The sequence below is a fragment of the Fundulus heteroclitus genome, chromosome 16 (genome assembly GCF_011125445.2).
Source record: "Fundulus heteroclitus isolate FHET01 chromosome 16, MU-UCD_Fhet_4.1, whole genome shotgun sequence".
Classification (NCBI taxonomy): domain Eukaryota; kingdom Metazoa; phylum Chordata; class Actinopteri; order Cyprinodontiformes; family Fundulidae; genus Fundulus; species Fundulus heteroclitus.
This window is the reverse complement of record NC_046376.1, coordinates 16524110-16536762: the sequence shown is the minus strand read 5'-3', so window position 1 is coordinate 16536762 and position 12653 is coordinate 16524110. Positions and strand designations below refer to the sequence as shown.

General features: G+C 41.8%; 1 protein-coding gene across 1 annotated transcript; it reads right to left on the bottom strand.

Moving 5' to 3' along the window:
* Positions 1–3424: 3424 nt before the first annotated feature.
* Positions 3425–11817, bottom strand: rdh8a (retinol dehydrogenase 8a). The gene is made up of 6 exons (XM_012878621.3): positions 11423–11817; positions 8651–8812; positions 7196–7375; positions 4951–5044; positions 4651–4834; positions 3425–4555 (listed from the first exon to the last, which is right to left on the bottom strand). The coding sequence occupies exons 1-6, from the start codon at positions 11526–11528 to the stop codon at positions 4328–4330; spliced, it is 954 nt and encodes a 317-aa protein (XP_012734075.2). The 5' UTR covers positions 11529–11817; the 3' UTR covers positions 3425–4327.
* Positions 11818–12653: the final 836 nt, after the last annotated feature.

Below are 12653 nucleotides of genomic sequence, written 5' to 3'. Positions count from 1 at the left end.
ATCCTGGCATGGGTGTGCCTGCGCCCCGTTTGGTTTCTCATCTTTATGGTTTGGCGACAGTGAATAGATCAAATCAGTGTGGCTCTAATCCTGAGTGAAGTTTTCTCTCTGGCAGGGAAATGAGGCTGGGTATCAGCCAGGGTTGCCTTGCCTGGCAACCCTGGCTTGAATCCCAGGACACCACTGGTGTCTTGTCTTTTGAGTCTTGTCTGCCTGATTCATACACACATGCACACAAACACCCGGTAAGCTTAGGCTCACACAGCGAGAGGCATGATAGAAAAACAGTGCCATCCTTGGGAAACAAATTAATAGGATGATGTTCCCTTGGTTGAGAGTATTCCCCCATTGGTGTAGGTCAAACCAGAAAGGGAAGCATGTTGTAATTTGTCTGTAAATAAAAAAAAAAACCATCATATTCCCAGACATCTAATTATAACATTGAAAGAGAGAAACAACTGATCCGTGGTTGCAGAGGTTAAGAACCAAAAGAGAAATTATATGCTTGACAGAAAAATGTGAGGACAAATGTGAAAAGAGAGCATGCTTGTGCTCATGCTCACTTTATTCTTACTTTTCTTGTTTTCTATCTTGCTCTATTTTGTTTCATGTCGTTTAACTTAGTGAAGCATCTTGCCTTGTCTTGCAAAGAAACAGGAATATCAAGTTTTGAGCAATATCTCCACACAACAGCTTTGGTGTTCATTCAATGGAATATTACACCCATATGACCTCATAGAATAAAAAAAAAAAAAAAAACACACGATCAAGTTACCCCAACTCAGATTACATCATCTTTAAACCCCTGGACAATGAACCACTAAAGCTGTTCTTTTAAAATCTACTATGCATTTACCCAGGCTAAAACCTCTAATCACAGAGATTCACTCTGAATTGAACTGGTAGTTTTAAGAGAGTGAAAGGAGCGGGACAAAACAAGACGGACCCGAGGACGAACCCAAATCCCAGTCTGGAAATTCCTGTTGGATTGTTTATGTTCTGGAAAAGCAGTAGGGGAAAGAGAACAGCACTGATGTTGTAATGATTGTTACAATACAACCTCTGTGTCCTTAAAACAATGCGTATGGTTGGCCAGAGCGAGCCGAGATACTTCAGATTTACTTGTGCTCCAGTTGGCTCCCGGATGGCTTTACAAACAGGCAAATGGAGTCAGAATGAAAAATGATGACCACCCTATACATGTGTGAATTAACACAAGTGATCCACACTGGGTCTGGGAGAGGTTACTACGTGTGGAGTTATAGATGAAAAAGACGACAAATGGGCCTCAGAGAGAGTGAGGGTAAATGGGAAGAGAAATGGAGAGTAAGAAGGGACAGGGAAGAGACGAAGTTGTGTTTGTTTCTCCTTGTGGAGTCTGCTGTCACAGGGCAACCTGGGCTTCCCCCATTTTGACTGCATGAAGATTGATAGCCCCCGGTTAGGTCTGGGTTCAACTCTGTTGATAGTAATACGTCCCATGTGGCTACATTTGGAGACACATGCAGCCACGCTAAATGATGATTAACCCCCAATTTGTTTTTATTTTTTTTCCAGCGCTCATTTGTCTTTTCTTTGACATCAATTCTGTTACTGATTAAAACTACGATTTATTTAAACTGTTGGGTGAAAGCACCCAACAGAAACAGATAAGTAGGACATGATTTAGAAGCATTCCGACCTGGGAGCAGTCTGAAGCACGCTTGTCTAGACTCCAGCTCCACTTAACAGTAGCATTCAACCAACACTCTTATCTCTGGTGCCTCCTCTGTGAGATTTTCTCCTCTTCCACTTTGTCTTTTTAATGTTCGTTTCTTGCAATACTCTAACCTGGCATGGAAGAATACAAGCATGTTTTTAGTAGCTTGTCTTCTTTAGTAAAATGCATTATCCTTAAAAAAATGCAAATGACTCATTAGTGAGTACGGATGCAGACAACCCCAATGTCTGATAATCTACACAACTACATCAAGGTACCCCCATTATATTATAATGACATTCTTGATCGTAAAACAAAAGCACACAACAATGGTTTGATAAGACCTCTTGTTTGACGAGACTGCTGAAACTTCTGCATTTATTCAGCTTGGGAATAGGTCTTCCATTCATTTCCAGGCATCTCAGATCTCATTTTCCCAAGTTCAAAACAGCCTAGCCCTTGCAAACCAAAACTCTCTGCCCACCCCCTGCCAATAGCCTTCCATGTCCCACTTTGGGTCTTGGCACCCCTATGAACATTCAGGACATCAGGACTCCTCCCCCACCCTCCTCAGATTCCCATCCTCCTTCCTCACCAGTGTGCTCGCACACACACACACACACACACACACACACACACACACACACACACACGCACATTTGATTGTGATTGACAGTGTCTTTGTTCCATTGTGTGGAGCTGTCGCCTCTGATGAAGACACATGCTCAGAACCGAGGCACAGAATCCATTGTGCTCTACTCCAACACCACAGGTTTAGCACCAGTTGCACTATCCTCTTACAGTGAGCTCGGTGCATTCTCCCTGACTCAGTATAACTAACTTATTACTAAGGCATGAGTAGGAGTATGGCATGTTAAGTGAGTGTACGCTACACTGGACAGGCCACACGACTGCGGGGCCCATAGGAGTCCGGACCAGGACCCTGGGGTCCGGGCATGACGGGCTAAAGGGGCCAGCTGGAGAGGGAGGCTCAAGGGTGTGCAATGTGTCTGAGGTTGTCATTAGTTTTCACCCCTCCTCAGGGATGGGAACCAGGTCACATTCTCTCACACGGCACAAAACTGCGTGTGTGTGTGAGGGTTGGGGGTTCAAGGGAGGGATTCTGATGGGGTTGGGGACGTGTGGGGGGCAGGCCATGACCTCTTTATATCCATCAACAGATCACTAACTTGGCCCATAGGCATGCTCATACAACACATTCCCAAACACACACAGACACACACATTATCACGCATGCAAATGCATGCTAATATGTGCGCATGTGCACAACCAGGCACTCTCACAAAATGCATATGCAAAGACTAGAATGTGCTCTGCTGGTGGCCTAAAATGTGTGTTGTATGGAAATAAGTTCCAAACCTCTTTGTCTACTGAGATTTTTTTGTTTGTTGCTCAAATCTGCTCCTGACAAATATCGGTCTTCCAAAATGAATCAGTGAAAAAAAAAGTGGTGTATGTGTCCCTGCTTAGGGTGTATTGTTGAAAGAAGATTTGGTGAAAGACGAGTAAAATAATCCAGTCTGATTATGAACACATAATAGCTGCAACATATCGTAAAGACTGCACTTGTCTATTTCGGACAGCTAAACAGAGGACAGCAACACATCTACAGATTAAATGATAAACCAGACACAACATATACTAATGTCGCACGAAACTGTGTCCAGGAGTGCCAGTAATGAGCCATAAAAAAATGTAAGACTCTGAAACAAGTACATATAATTCAAACATATAATAAGACAATTGACAGTTTATAAATTCCGTCAGTGACAGTTAAACAGTAAAATACTGCCCCCTATTGGTACAACATATGTCCTTCAGCCTGAATTAAACACAGCTTTACCTTTTAGTTTGTAACCTAAAAAAAAAAAAAAAACCTAATGGGGTGAGTCAGAACACTGTTTATTTTAAAAATCAACCTTAAAATTAGAAAAAAAAGAATTCAGCTTAGACCTTTTTTGTACTTTTAAAACAGAACAAACAAAAAACAAACATTCAATTTACCAAAAAGATTAAAAACATGATCAAACAGCAGTTATGACCACAAGAACACTACAATAAAGCAAACATAGAATTACAGACACAATACATTAAAAGCATATTTGTTTATTCTGACTCTGTTAAAAACACAACAACTCTGAGTTTTAGCATAAAGTTATCCTGGCTGCAAGTTATCGCTAACCCGCTCTTTCTTATAATTTTATTGTTTCACATATTAACTGAGTTCAGTTTTTGTGCTTTTGCATTAGTCCATAAGATTTATACCTCATGTTTTTTTAATCATTTCCTCTGAGCTCCTCGTTTTAAGAAATCAGTAAAATATGGCTTTTTTCATGAAAATTTTTACAATAAGCCAATGTTTGTGTTGTTTGTATTGCTGTTGTGTGACATATGCCTTTCTACTTAGGGCGCCCTGGATTCGCCATCTCCTCAGAAGAAAACTTGTGCAATTGCGCGCATCGTCTGTCAAAGCTTATCATAGTAGTGTCTTAGAACTAAAAGTAGCCCCCTCACTTTGAGCTTCATGTTCTACATTACCTTCTCGGCACAGAAACTCAAATATAGACATCTAGGGGTGAGGGCAGAGGACACAACTGAACAGTGGATTCAGTTGGGAGAGATGGTGCGTCTGCGCAGGCAGCTACACGTCAGGCACTTCAGGATGCTCATGGTGATGTGCATGAGAGGGCCAAAATTGAAAAGCAGGTTGTAGAAGGTGTTCACAGACAGGCCGCCGGTCTCGTCTGCGTATTTTAAGGCCACAATGGGTGTGTAGAGGCTGTTGGTCAGATTCCTGAAGCGAGGCCTCTCCGACTCTATAACCATCTTAGTGCACTGGAGAAATAAAACAGTCAATTTTAGACGAGGATTATTCAGACTTCATATCAGTCAGTGCGCACGAAAGTTTAGCCAGACTCCCTCTAACTTACTTTAGCTATGTCCTCTGGAGTCTGGCCCATGGCTTCAAATATATCTATGGAAGATGGAAGGTAAACGTCTTTAAAATATCGAACTGTGTCTGCATCGACTCCCGGGAAATCCATCTTAGCCACGTCTTCCATCATTTTTGTCTCAAACTCAGTGTGCACAGGGCCAGGTTCAATCATGGACAACCTGAGGCAATCAGATACAGAGAGGAATAGAGAAAACACCAACAAAAACTCAGAACATAAATAAGCAAATATAGATAAACTTAGAAGATGGTAGAAAAAAAAAAGAGGTCAAGCTACCGGATATTGAACTTCATCAGCTGCACAGCCATACTCTCACAGAAGCCTTCCATTGCAAACTTCGAGGCTGTGTAAACATCATTGAACACCACTCCTGGTTTGAGAACAAGACACAAGGGAATAAAGGATATCAATTTATCATATTACTAAATCAGTAAAATACAGGTACATCTCAAAAAAATTAATATCACGAAAAAGTTCCAACATCTTTCCATACATATTTCAGAAAGTGAAACTCATCCAGTACGTATATTCTAGAGGTTTTTTATGCAGAGATTTAAATTTGTCAGGCCTTTATGTCTTGTAATTCTTATCATTATGGCTACAGATAATAAAACCACAAAATTCAGTGTCTCAGAAAAGTAGAATACTGTGAAAAACTAAAACATTGTCATACCTTAATGAGCTAATCAATTCTAAACATCTGCAAAGGTTCCCTGGACCTTTAATCGGTCTCTCAGGCTGGGAAGACAGTCAATGACAGTCTCCACAAGGAGGGCATGCCACAGTTGCTGAAGAAGTTAGTTGCTCACAGAGTGCTGTATCCAAGCATATTTATAGAAGGTCGAGTGGAAGGAAAAAGTGTGGTTGGACAAGATGCACCATCAACAGGGATAACCACATGTGCCCATGCTTTAACATCCAGGCTGATGTCTTCAGAATGTTGCTTCGATATATCCACACAACGATATTTCTTCACGATGGCATCTATTTTGTAAAGTACACAATTCATTCTTGCAACAGAACCCAAACTACAACAGGATGCTGCCAGTGCCACAATTTAAGGTTAAGCTTGTGTTGTCAGGCTTGCCAGCTTCCCCTGGCTGCGGATGGGAGACATTTACTAAAGGTGGAAATAGCCAGAGTGAATAGGAACGTGGGAGATTATGAAAATATGAAAAACGCAGATAGCATCATGCTGTAAGATCAGCAATAAAGTGCTAATAGTAAAATGACAGAACAGGGGAAATGAAGAGATAATGCTTTGCGTACCGACACGGCAGCCCCAGCAGGGGTCATCAGTCAATCGGCTGTCAGTTTTGTGCCTCCCCTGCCCACTTTTCCACAGAGACATCTGAAGAATACTTTTATGTTTGTCTAAGTCTAAATTGTTCAAGATAACCAGAAGAGCTGAGGTGAACAATGTCCCATGACCGGTCATCTCTCCAAAAAGTAAAATCTTTGCCCCTTTGTGGATTTGTTAACCGTAATCTGCCGTTGTTGTTGTTGTTGTTATTATTTTTTTGGAGTGCCATAATGGCGTAATTGCCTCAGTAGGTGACCTTTCAGCCAATATTGATTCAGAACTCATTTCACTGTGGAGGATGACTCTTTTACCAGCTTCAGCCAGCACACTGCAAAAATGGAACTAAAATTAAGTCAAATTTACTTGAAATAAGGGCATTTGTGCTTGATTTCAGCACACAAATAAGATGATCTGCCAATGGAATGAGTATTTTGATCCCTAAAATAAGATAATTGGATATAATGCACTCTAATTAAGACGATGGAGACGAAATGTTCCTATTTTAAGTGTAAAAATCTCATTCCATTGGCAGATCATCTTATTTATGAGCTCAAATCAAGGACAAATGCCCTAATTTCAAGATTTTACTTATTTTTAGTTCCATTTTTCCAGTGCAATCTTCACAAGGTCTTTTGCTTTTGTTCAGTGTTAATAAGCACCCTAATGCAGGTTCTTCTCTGGGACCTGAACGGAACGACGGCTGACCCTTCCCATGGGGTTTCTACTCATCTGTAATTGCTAGACCAGATGAATGTGGTGCCTTTGGGTATCATCGTGCTTTACCTGATTTCCACATGATGTCACACAAAAAGAACAAGCATTTCTGAAGTGTTACCCTGAAATGTATCCACAGGTGTATCTCCAATTCACTTAGGTGTTGTGAATTAACCTATAAGAAGCTTATGAAGCCATTTCAATACAAGTGTTATTCAAAAAAGATTTTGCACAAGCCTTTTTTCCCCCTGTTTGTAGAATCAACAACTACTTATTAAATAAAGAATGGAATTTAATCCCTGCCCCGTCACATAATCAATCTGTAAAAACTGTGTGCTACAAATGTGGCTTTAGCGTGTTCAACTACAATACAAAGTCTGATTAACAACAATCCGTATTTCAACCCCATTCTGTCACAGTAAGAATTGTGAGGTATGAACACCTCTTTCCGGGATTACGTTTGAGAACAAAGAGATTTTATTATACACGTTTGAGAGCTCATACCCTGGAGACCCATGACGCTGCTCATGACCACGATGTGTCCTGAACGCCTCTTCTTCATGTCTGGCATCACTTCTTTGATCATGCGTACCACACCAAAGAAGTTGGTGTCAAAAACTCCTTTCATCTCGTCGATGCTGATGCTCTCCACGGGTCCAAGCAAGCCCACGCCGGCATTGTTGACTGCAAACGACACGGACAGGACTCTCCTCATACAGGCAATACTCTAACAGTGTCAGCTTCTAAACAGTTGCAGTTTGTTTAGTCTGTCTCATAAGAATAAACACACATTAATCACAGAAGTCATTACTTGCTGGTGCCACCAGATGTCAGTGTGTGACAGTTTCAGGGAGGTGTGATGTAACAGAAGTCCTTGCTGAGGGGCCTCTGGGTTTTGAGTAATTATGTGAAGGGGGTGTAATAGGGGATGGGAACAGGTTTATAAATAGATGCTTTATCCAGACTAAAGGTTTTAACTACTACTGCAAAGAGGTTCTTGTTCAAGGGTCACTAATCTGAAAACATGCAACACACTGCTCATTAAAATCGATTAAAATGTGCCATTAACCAAACAAAACTTCTCAATTCTGTAAATATTTCCTGCTTAGCTTGTCCTTTAAGGTAACCAGTTAGGACAGTGAAGTTGCCTAAAGGCATGAAACTCTAGGATAGGTGTTTCTATCTATACGTGCGATGGTATGCAATAGCCTTTTTTGTCTGGGTGCAAAATCTATCTGGCCACTGGAATTTCAAGACTTCCATCCCCTCCTTCCACCCACTCAGCTGCAAAACCACAGTGAGTGAAACTGGGGCCTCAACGGTCCGAGACACTGCTGTTATAACACATTACAAGCTTTAATAGCAAGTCAATTATGAAAAGGTCGTGTCAAACAGTGAATATTCCTTTTTATATCATCTTCTACTGCCATCATACAGTTTATCCCGTGATCGTACAGCATTGTGTAGTCTGGTTTGTCCACCAAACAGGACAGGCCCAAACTGCCACAGACAATTAGATCTCCAGAGAGGAAAAAGGGCTACTAACAGATACCAAACAGCCTGATTAGGCAGCTACACTGCTGTGAACAACAATGTGCATACTCCCCTTTCAGACTTCAACACCTCCCCTTTTTCTTATGTCTACATAAAAAAAAAATAAAATACTGTTTTTATGTTGTATGCCAAAATGCTGTATGTTGTGAGCGCTGTAACCAAAGTCAAATTCCTTGACACAGTCATGGGCAAATAAAGATAATTCTGATTCTGACATAGCAGCAGGAAAGTGAGAGTATCTTCGCTATTGCTTATATGCGTTCGGAATAATACAGTACATCTATGTCCCGTTCTAAAATAAATAGCAAAAGACAAAACACATGTACAATAATATGTTTATACACACATGGATAGTAGATCTAAAAGGAAAGAGGTGGTGAGTCTTTGTTAGTGAATACCACTCACTCAGAATATCAATGTGGCGGTCCTTTACGTTGTTGATGCACTCCTTGACAGATTCCTCGCTGCACACATCTAGTGGCAGCAACATCAGGGTCTTCCCGTATGCATCTCCAGCTGCTTCCACAAGCTTATCCTTCTTCTTTAGGTCTCGCATGGTGGCGATGACTGGTTGACAAAGACAAAGGGTAATATATCAATAAAATGCCATAAAAACAATACAACTGAAAAGAAGGAATTGCATTTCATCTAGGGTTAATTGAAAATCATCCAACACTGTGCAAGATGGCTTTAACATGATTTCAAGTTGGAGGTTAGTCTGAGACCACTGTGGGACCACCACTAGTCAGGCTTTTTTTTTAGTCCCTTGTAAATGTTGACAAATGCAGCAATTTAGAGCCAGTGACTGTTCTGTTTAATCAGAATCAGAATCAGACATACTTTAATAATCCCAGAGGGAAATTGAGGCACCAACACAACTTGGGCCGGTCTGGGTTAAATAAAAGAACGAACCAAAATGATTTGGCATAAAAACTGAGAAAACTCTGGAAGTCTCTCAGTAATTTCCACTGAAACAACACCTGTTTCAATCACATGTCTTTTGTTTCCAAATGCGAATCTGTACCCCCCCCAGAGACTGTGCTGTTTCACCACAGCCTGCATCAGCAACTAACATGAATGGATATGCAGGACTCACTGATTTAGAAGATAATTACTTTCTGACGCCAGCAACGCTATTGATGAGTCACTGCAATTCGGACAGAGTGACACATAGGACTGCGCAAGCACCCGCGAATGAAACTTTCAGAATGGAAACATGAGCAAGAAAACGCTTGCATGCGGCGAGTGAGTGAGTGAGTGAAACAGCCGGGGGTTCAAAGTTCCTAACAGAGGGCCACACCTGCAGCAGGACACATAATTGATCTGCTCTGAACTTTAAACACAGGACAGGGCTAACCTAACACACTACGCAGAAATCTATCACAAATAGCAGTTATCAGCACAGTGCTGCCGGGGATTTGTTGGCTTCCTCCCCATCCTGTATTCTGATGTTGCCTAACAGGCGAAATGGGTGGCAGTGCTGTTGCACAACGACAATAAGCACAAGTAAGCAACTTTTTAATCCCACATTCATCGAAGTCTACCTGTTGTCCTTCGTAGATAAAAGCAAGGTCTAATCTGGTTCCTCTGTGAACATAACAGGTGAAAATGGGATTACTGGATACCAATTTTATGGCAATATCTCTTGAAGCATACCAACGAAGGTGGACCTGTATCTTCAAAATGATTTTCTGGTAAAAGTTGTATTATTTGTCTTCAAAGGCTGTTAAACATACACCATGTTCATTCAACATAAAGCTATTAAGCTTTATGTTGAATATTAAGAAGCAATCCTTGCTTCTTAATATTTAAGAAGCAAGGATCCGTGTAAGCAACAGAGGGATTTACGTGTTGAAAGAGAGGTAAACAAGGGATCCATTGTTCTTCTGGTTCCTGAAGGAAATAGTTCTGGGGTGCTCAAACAGTCTGGAAAGAGCCGCATTTAAGTGGGGGGGGAGAAAAAAAACAAAAACAAGAACAAAGGCTTTTCAGGGGCCTTCTTAAGAGTTTACTGCATGCCACTGCAGCTAATTGTTACTCACTGCACAATGCAATATCTAATCTCTGCTGGGCTTCCTAATGAACGGAGCAGATCAGTTCCATTTCTCAGATGAGGTTTTACTGAAAGCAGCTCACAGCGAGGAACACGCTCAGGCTGTGGTGGGAGGGTGGGAGCAGCGAGCTGTTTTTGTTTTGCTCATCCATTTCACAGCAATAAATTTCATCAGATCCCAACGGCTCAAAGAAGAAGAGGAGATCTAAAACCAAACGCCGCAGAGCTGTTCCAGCCTAAGCACTGGTAGCGACGGCTTCGTTCACCTATGATGGCAATTGCAGGACACGGGCGAGATGGATGGTTTCTCTGCCGGCACATTCATTGGAGAGCAACAAACAATATCGGTTCTGTGGAGATCCACAGCTAACGACAAAATCTTTTCACGTAGGATTTGAAGAAAACCTCCCACAGCGGGCTGGCACACTGAGCTGCTGCACAAAAGCAAAAAAAGAAAAAGAAGATTTTGAATTCAATTTAACGTCCTAAACTCAGATTAATGATGTCTACGGAGCTGAGATGAAACACACAGACAGACAATGTCAAAGTGGGACACCACAACTCCCCTGTGTACCAATGGAGACATCAAACGAGGCCCTTACTCCAGAGTGAACCCATACTTGTACAGGTCTCAAACTTTGTCCCCCCTTTTCACATTCGCTCCAGTGTGGGGACTATAGGCACATTAGACACGGCAGTAAACTGGAGCAGGCCCTCTACAATTCTCAGCAATAAAAGAGGGCTTTGTGCTGGAGAAGTCACTTGAAAGAGAACTGACAAGACTCCCTTTTTCTGAATCCTTGCCTGGCAAGCGGCATCCTTGCAGAGCCCTTACCCTGGAAGCAGCCCTTTCCGATGACAATAGGTGAGGCAAAGGGGCGACTGGATCTCAGCCCTGGCTAAACTGCATGATTCCCATGTTGGATTGGGCTCCACATAAAAATCACTTATGAGCGTGTGCAATCAAAACAAACTTAATAGGGGGTGAGACAGCAGAGTGTTGCAGGAAAGTAAACACGGACAAACTAGTCTTTCAAACCAACCACTATTAGAGCCCTGCTAAAGGTCCGATCAGATAAACAATAAAGAATAAGGCGTTTATTTTTTTTATTTTTTTTTTTTACCATGGTAACGCTTCTTTTCATCTTTGGCCAGCGTGACGGCGATTCGTAACCCGATGCCCGAGGAGCAGCCGGTGATCAGCACAACTTTCTGCCCGCTGTTCGCCATGATCCGTCCGGGTAGGCGCTGTGTTTTCCAGCGCTCCTCTGCCCCCGATGGTCGCCGAGCTGCTGCGGGAGCTACCGATCACCGGACTTTTAAAAAACTAAAGCGGATCATGAAGCAAGCCACTGCGGCCATGTGATTGCCCAGACCGGTCACATGTTCGTGTTGAGTGCAATCTGGAACCCAAAACGGCGTGACATAAGACCTGCTGCAGTTTACAGCTAAAATAGGTGTCTCTGGGCTGGAAAAGTGGAGCCTTGTTGATCCCGCAGAAAAGTGTGGACGTGCATGCGCGCAAGTGCGTGTATTTTTTTTTTTTTTTTGTGAGGGGGCAGAGCCTATTTGATTTGTGAGCTGTTGACCCCACCAACACATAACTGTAATGTTCACTCGGTATCCCCACACCATTTATCTAGTGTAAATACTGTATTTAATTAAAATGTGATGTCGATGTTTTAAACAAGAAGCTGAGGACATTTTTTAAGCAACATGTACTGATATATTTTTTATTTTTTTTCTCGAATCTGCAGTTTTGTTATTCCTATTTATAAAGTGTATTAGCAGCAATAATGGCTGCAATTATCTTTAGTTGTGTTTTTAATTCGCTTCAATGTGTTGTAGCTCATGACCTGTTGTTCTAAAGGTAGTGTAAAAATTTAACTATCTGTGCTGTACTGCCATCGTGTGTTTAGAAAGCGAGTTGCACCGTCAGGTCAGGTCTTCTCGATTAGCAAACTTTAGTTTAATAGTAGCCTAGGCTTTTAGAGGTCAAACTTGCCAAGATATGACTCCAGCCAAGTCTATCCTCCTTTTCTCCAGTGAAACCGTGAAGCCTCCTTAAGAAGCCTGTCTAGTCTGGGCTTGTTGCTAAATGTGATGCAATTGCATGCAAACTGCAGAATGCAGCTTCTGGTGTCCCGCTGATGAGATTTCAGTTGGGATCTTTGCTTCCCACAATCATAAATGAGCGAATGGTTTAAATAGCAGCCTTCTAATCTGCGCTGTTTGTAATTTATCATGACGCCAGCGTCATGTGTTTGTTAAGTCATTAAAAATCAGCAATTTACTTTCTGTCTCTCTGCGTTCATTTAGTGCTTTTTTTTTGCTTTCTTTCCTCGGGGTTAACTT

Coding starts and splice junctions, on each gene's coding strand:
- rdh8a (XM_012878621.3), bottom strand. CDS start 11,528: ATGGCGAACAGCGGGCAGAAAGTTGTGCTGATCACCGGCTGCTCCTCG. Junction 5,045..7,195: donor CAGCGTCATGGGTCTCCAGG/GTATGAGCTCTC, acceptor TTCTCAAACCAG/GAGTGGTGTTCAATGATGTT. Junction 4,556..4,650: donor CTCCAGAGGACATAGCTAAA/GTAAGTTAGAGG, acceptor TTATTTCTCCAG/TGCACTAAGATGGTTATAGA.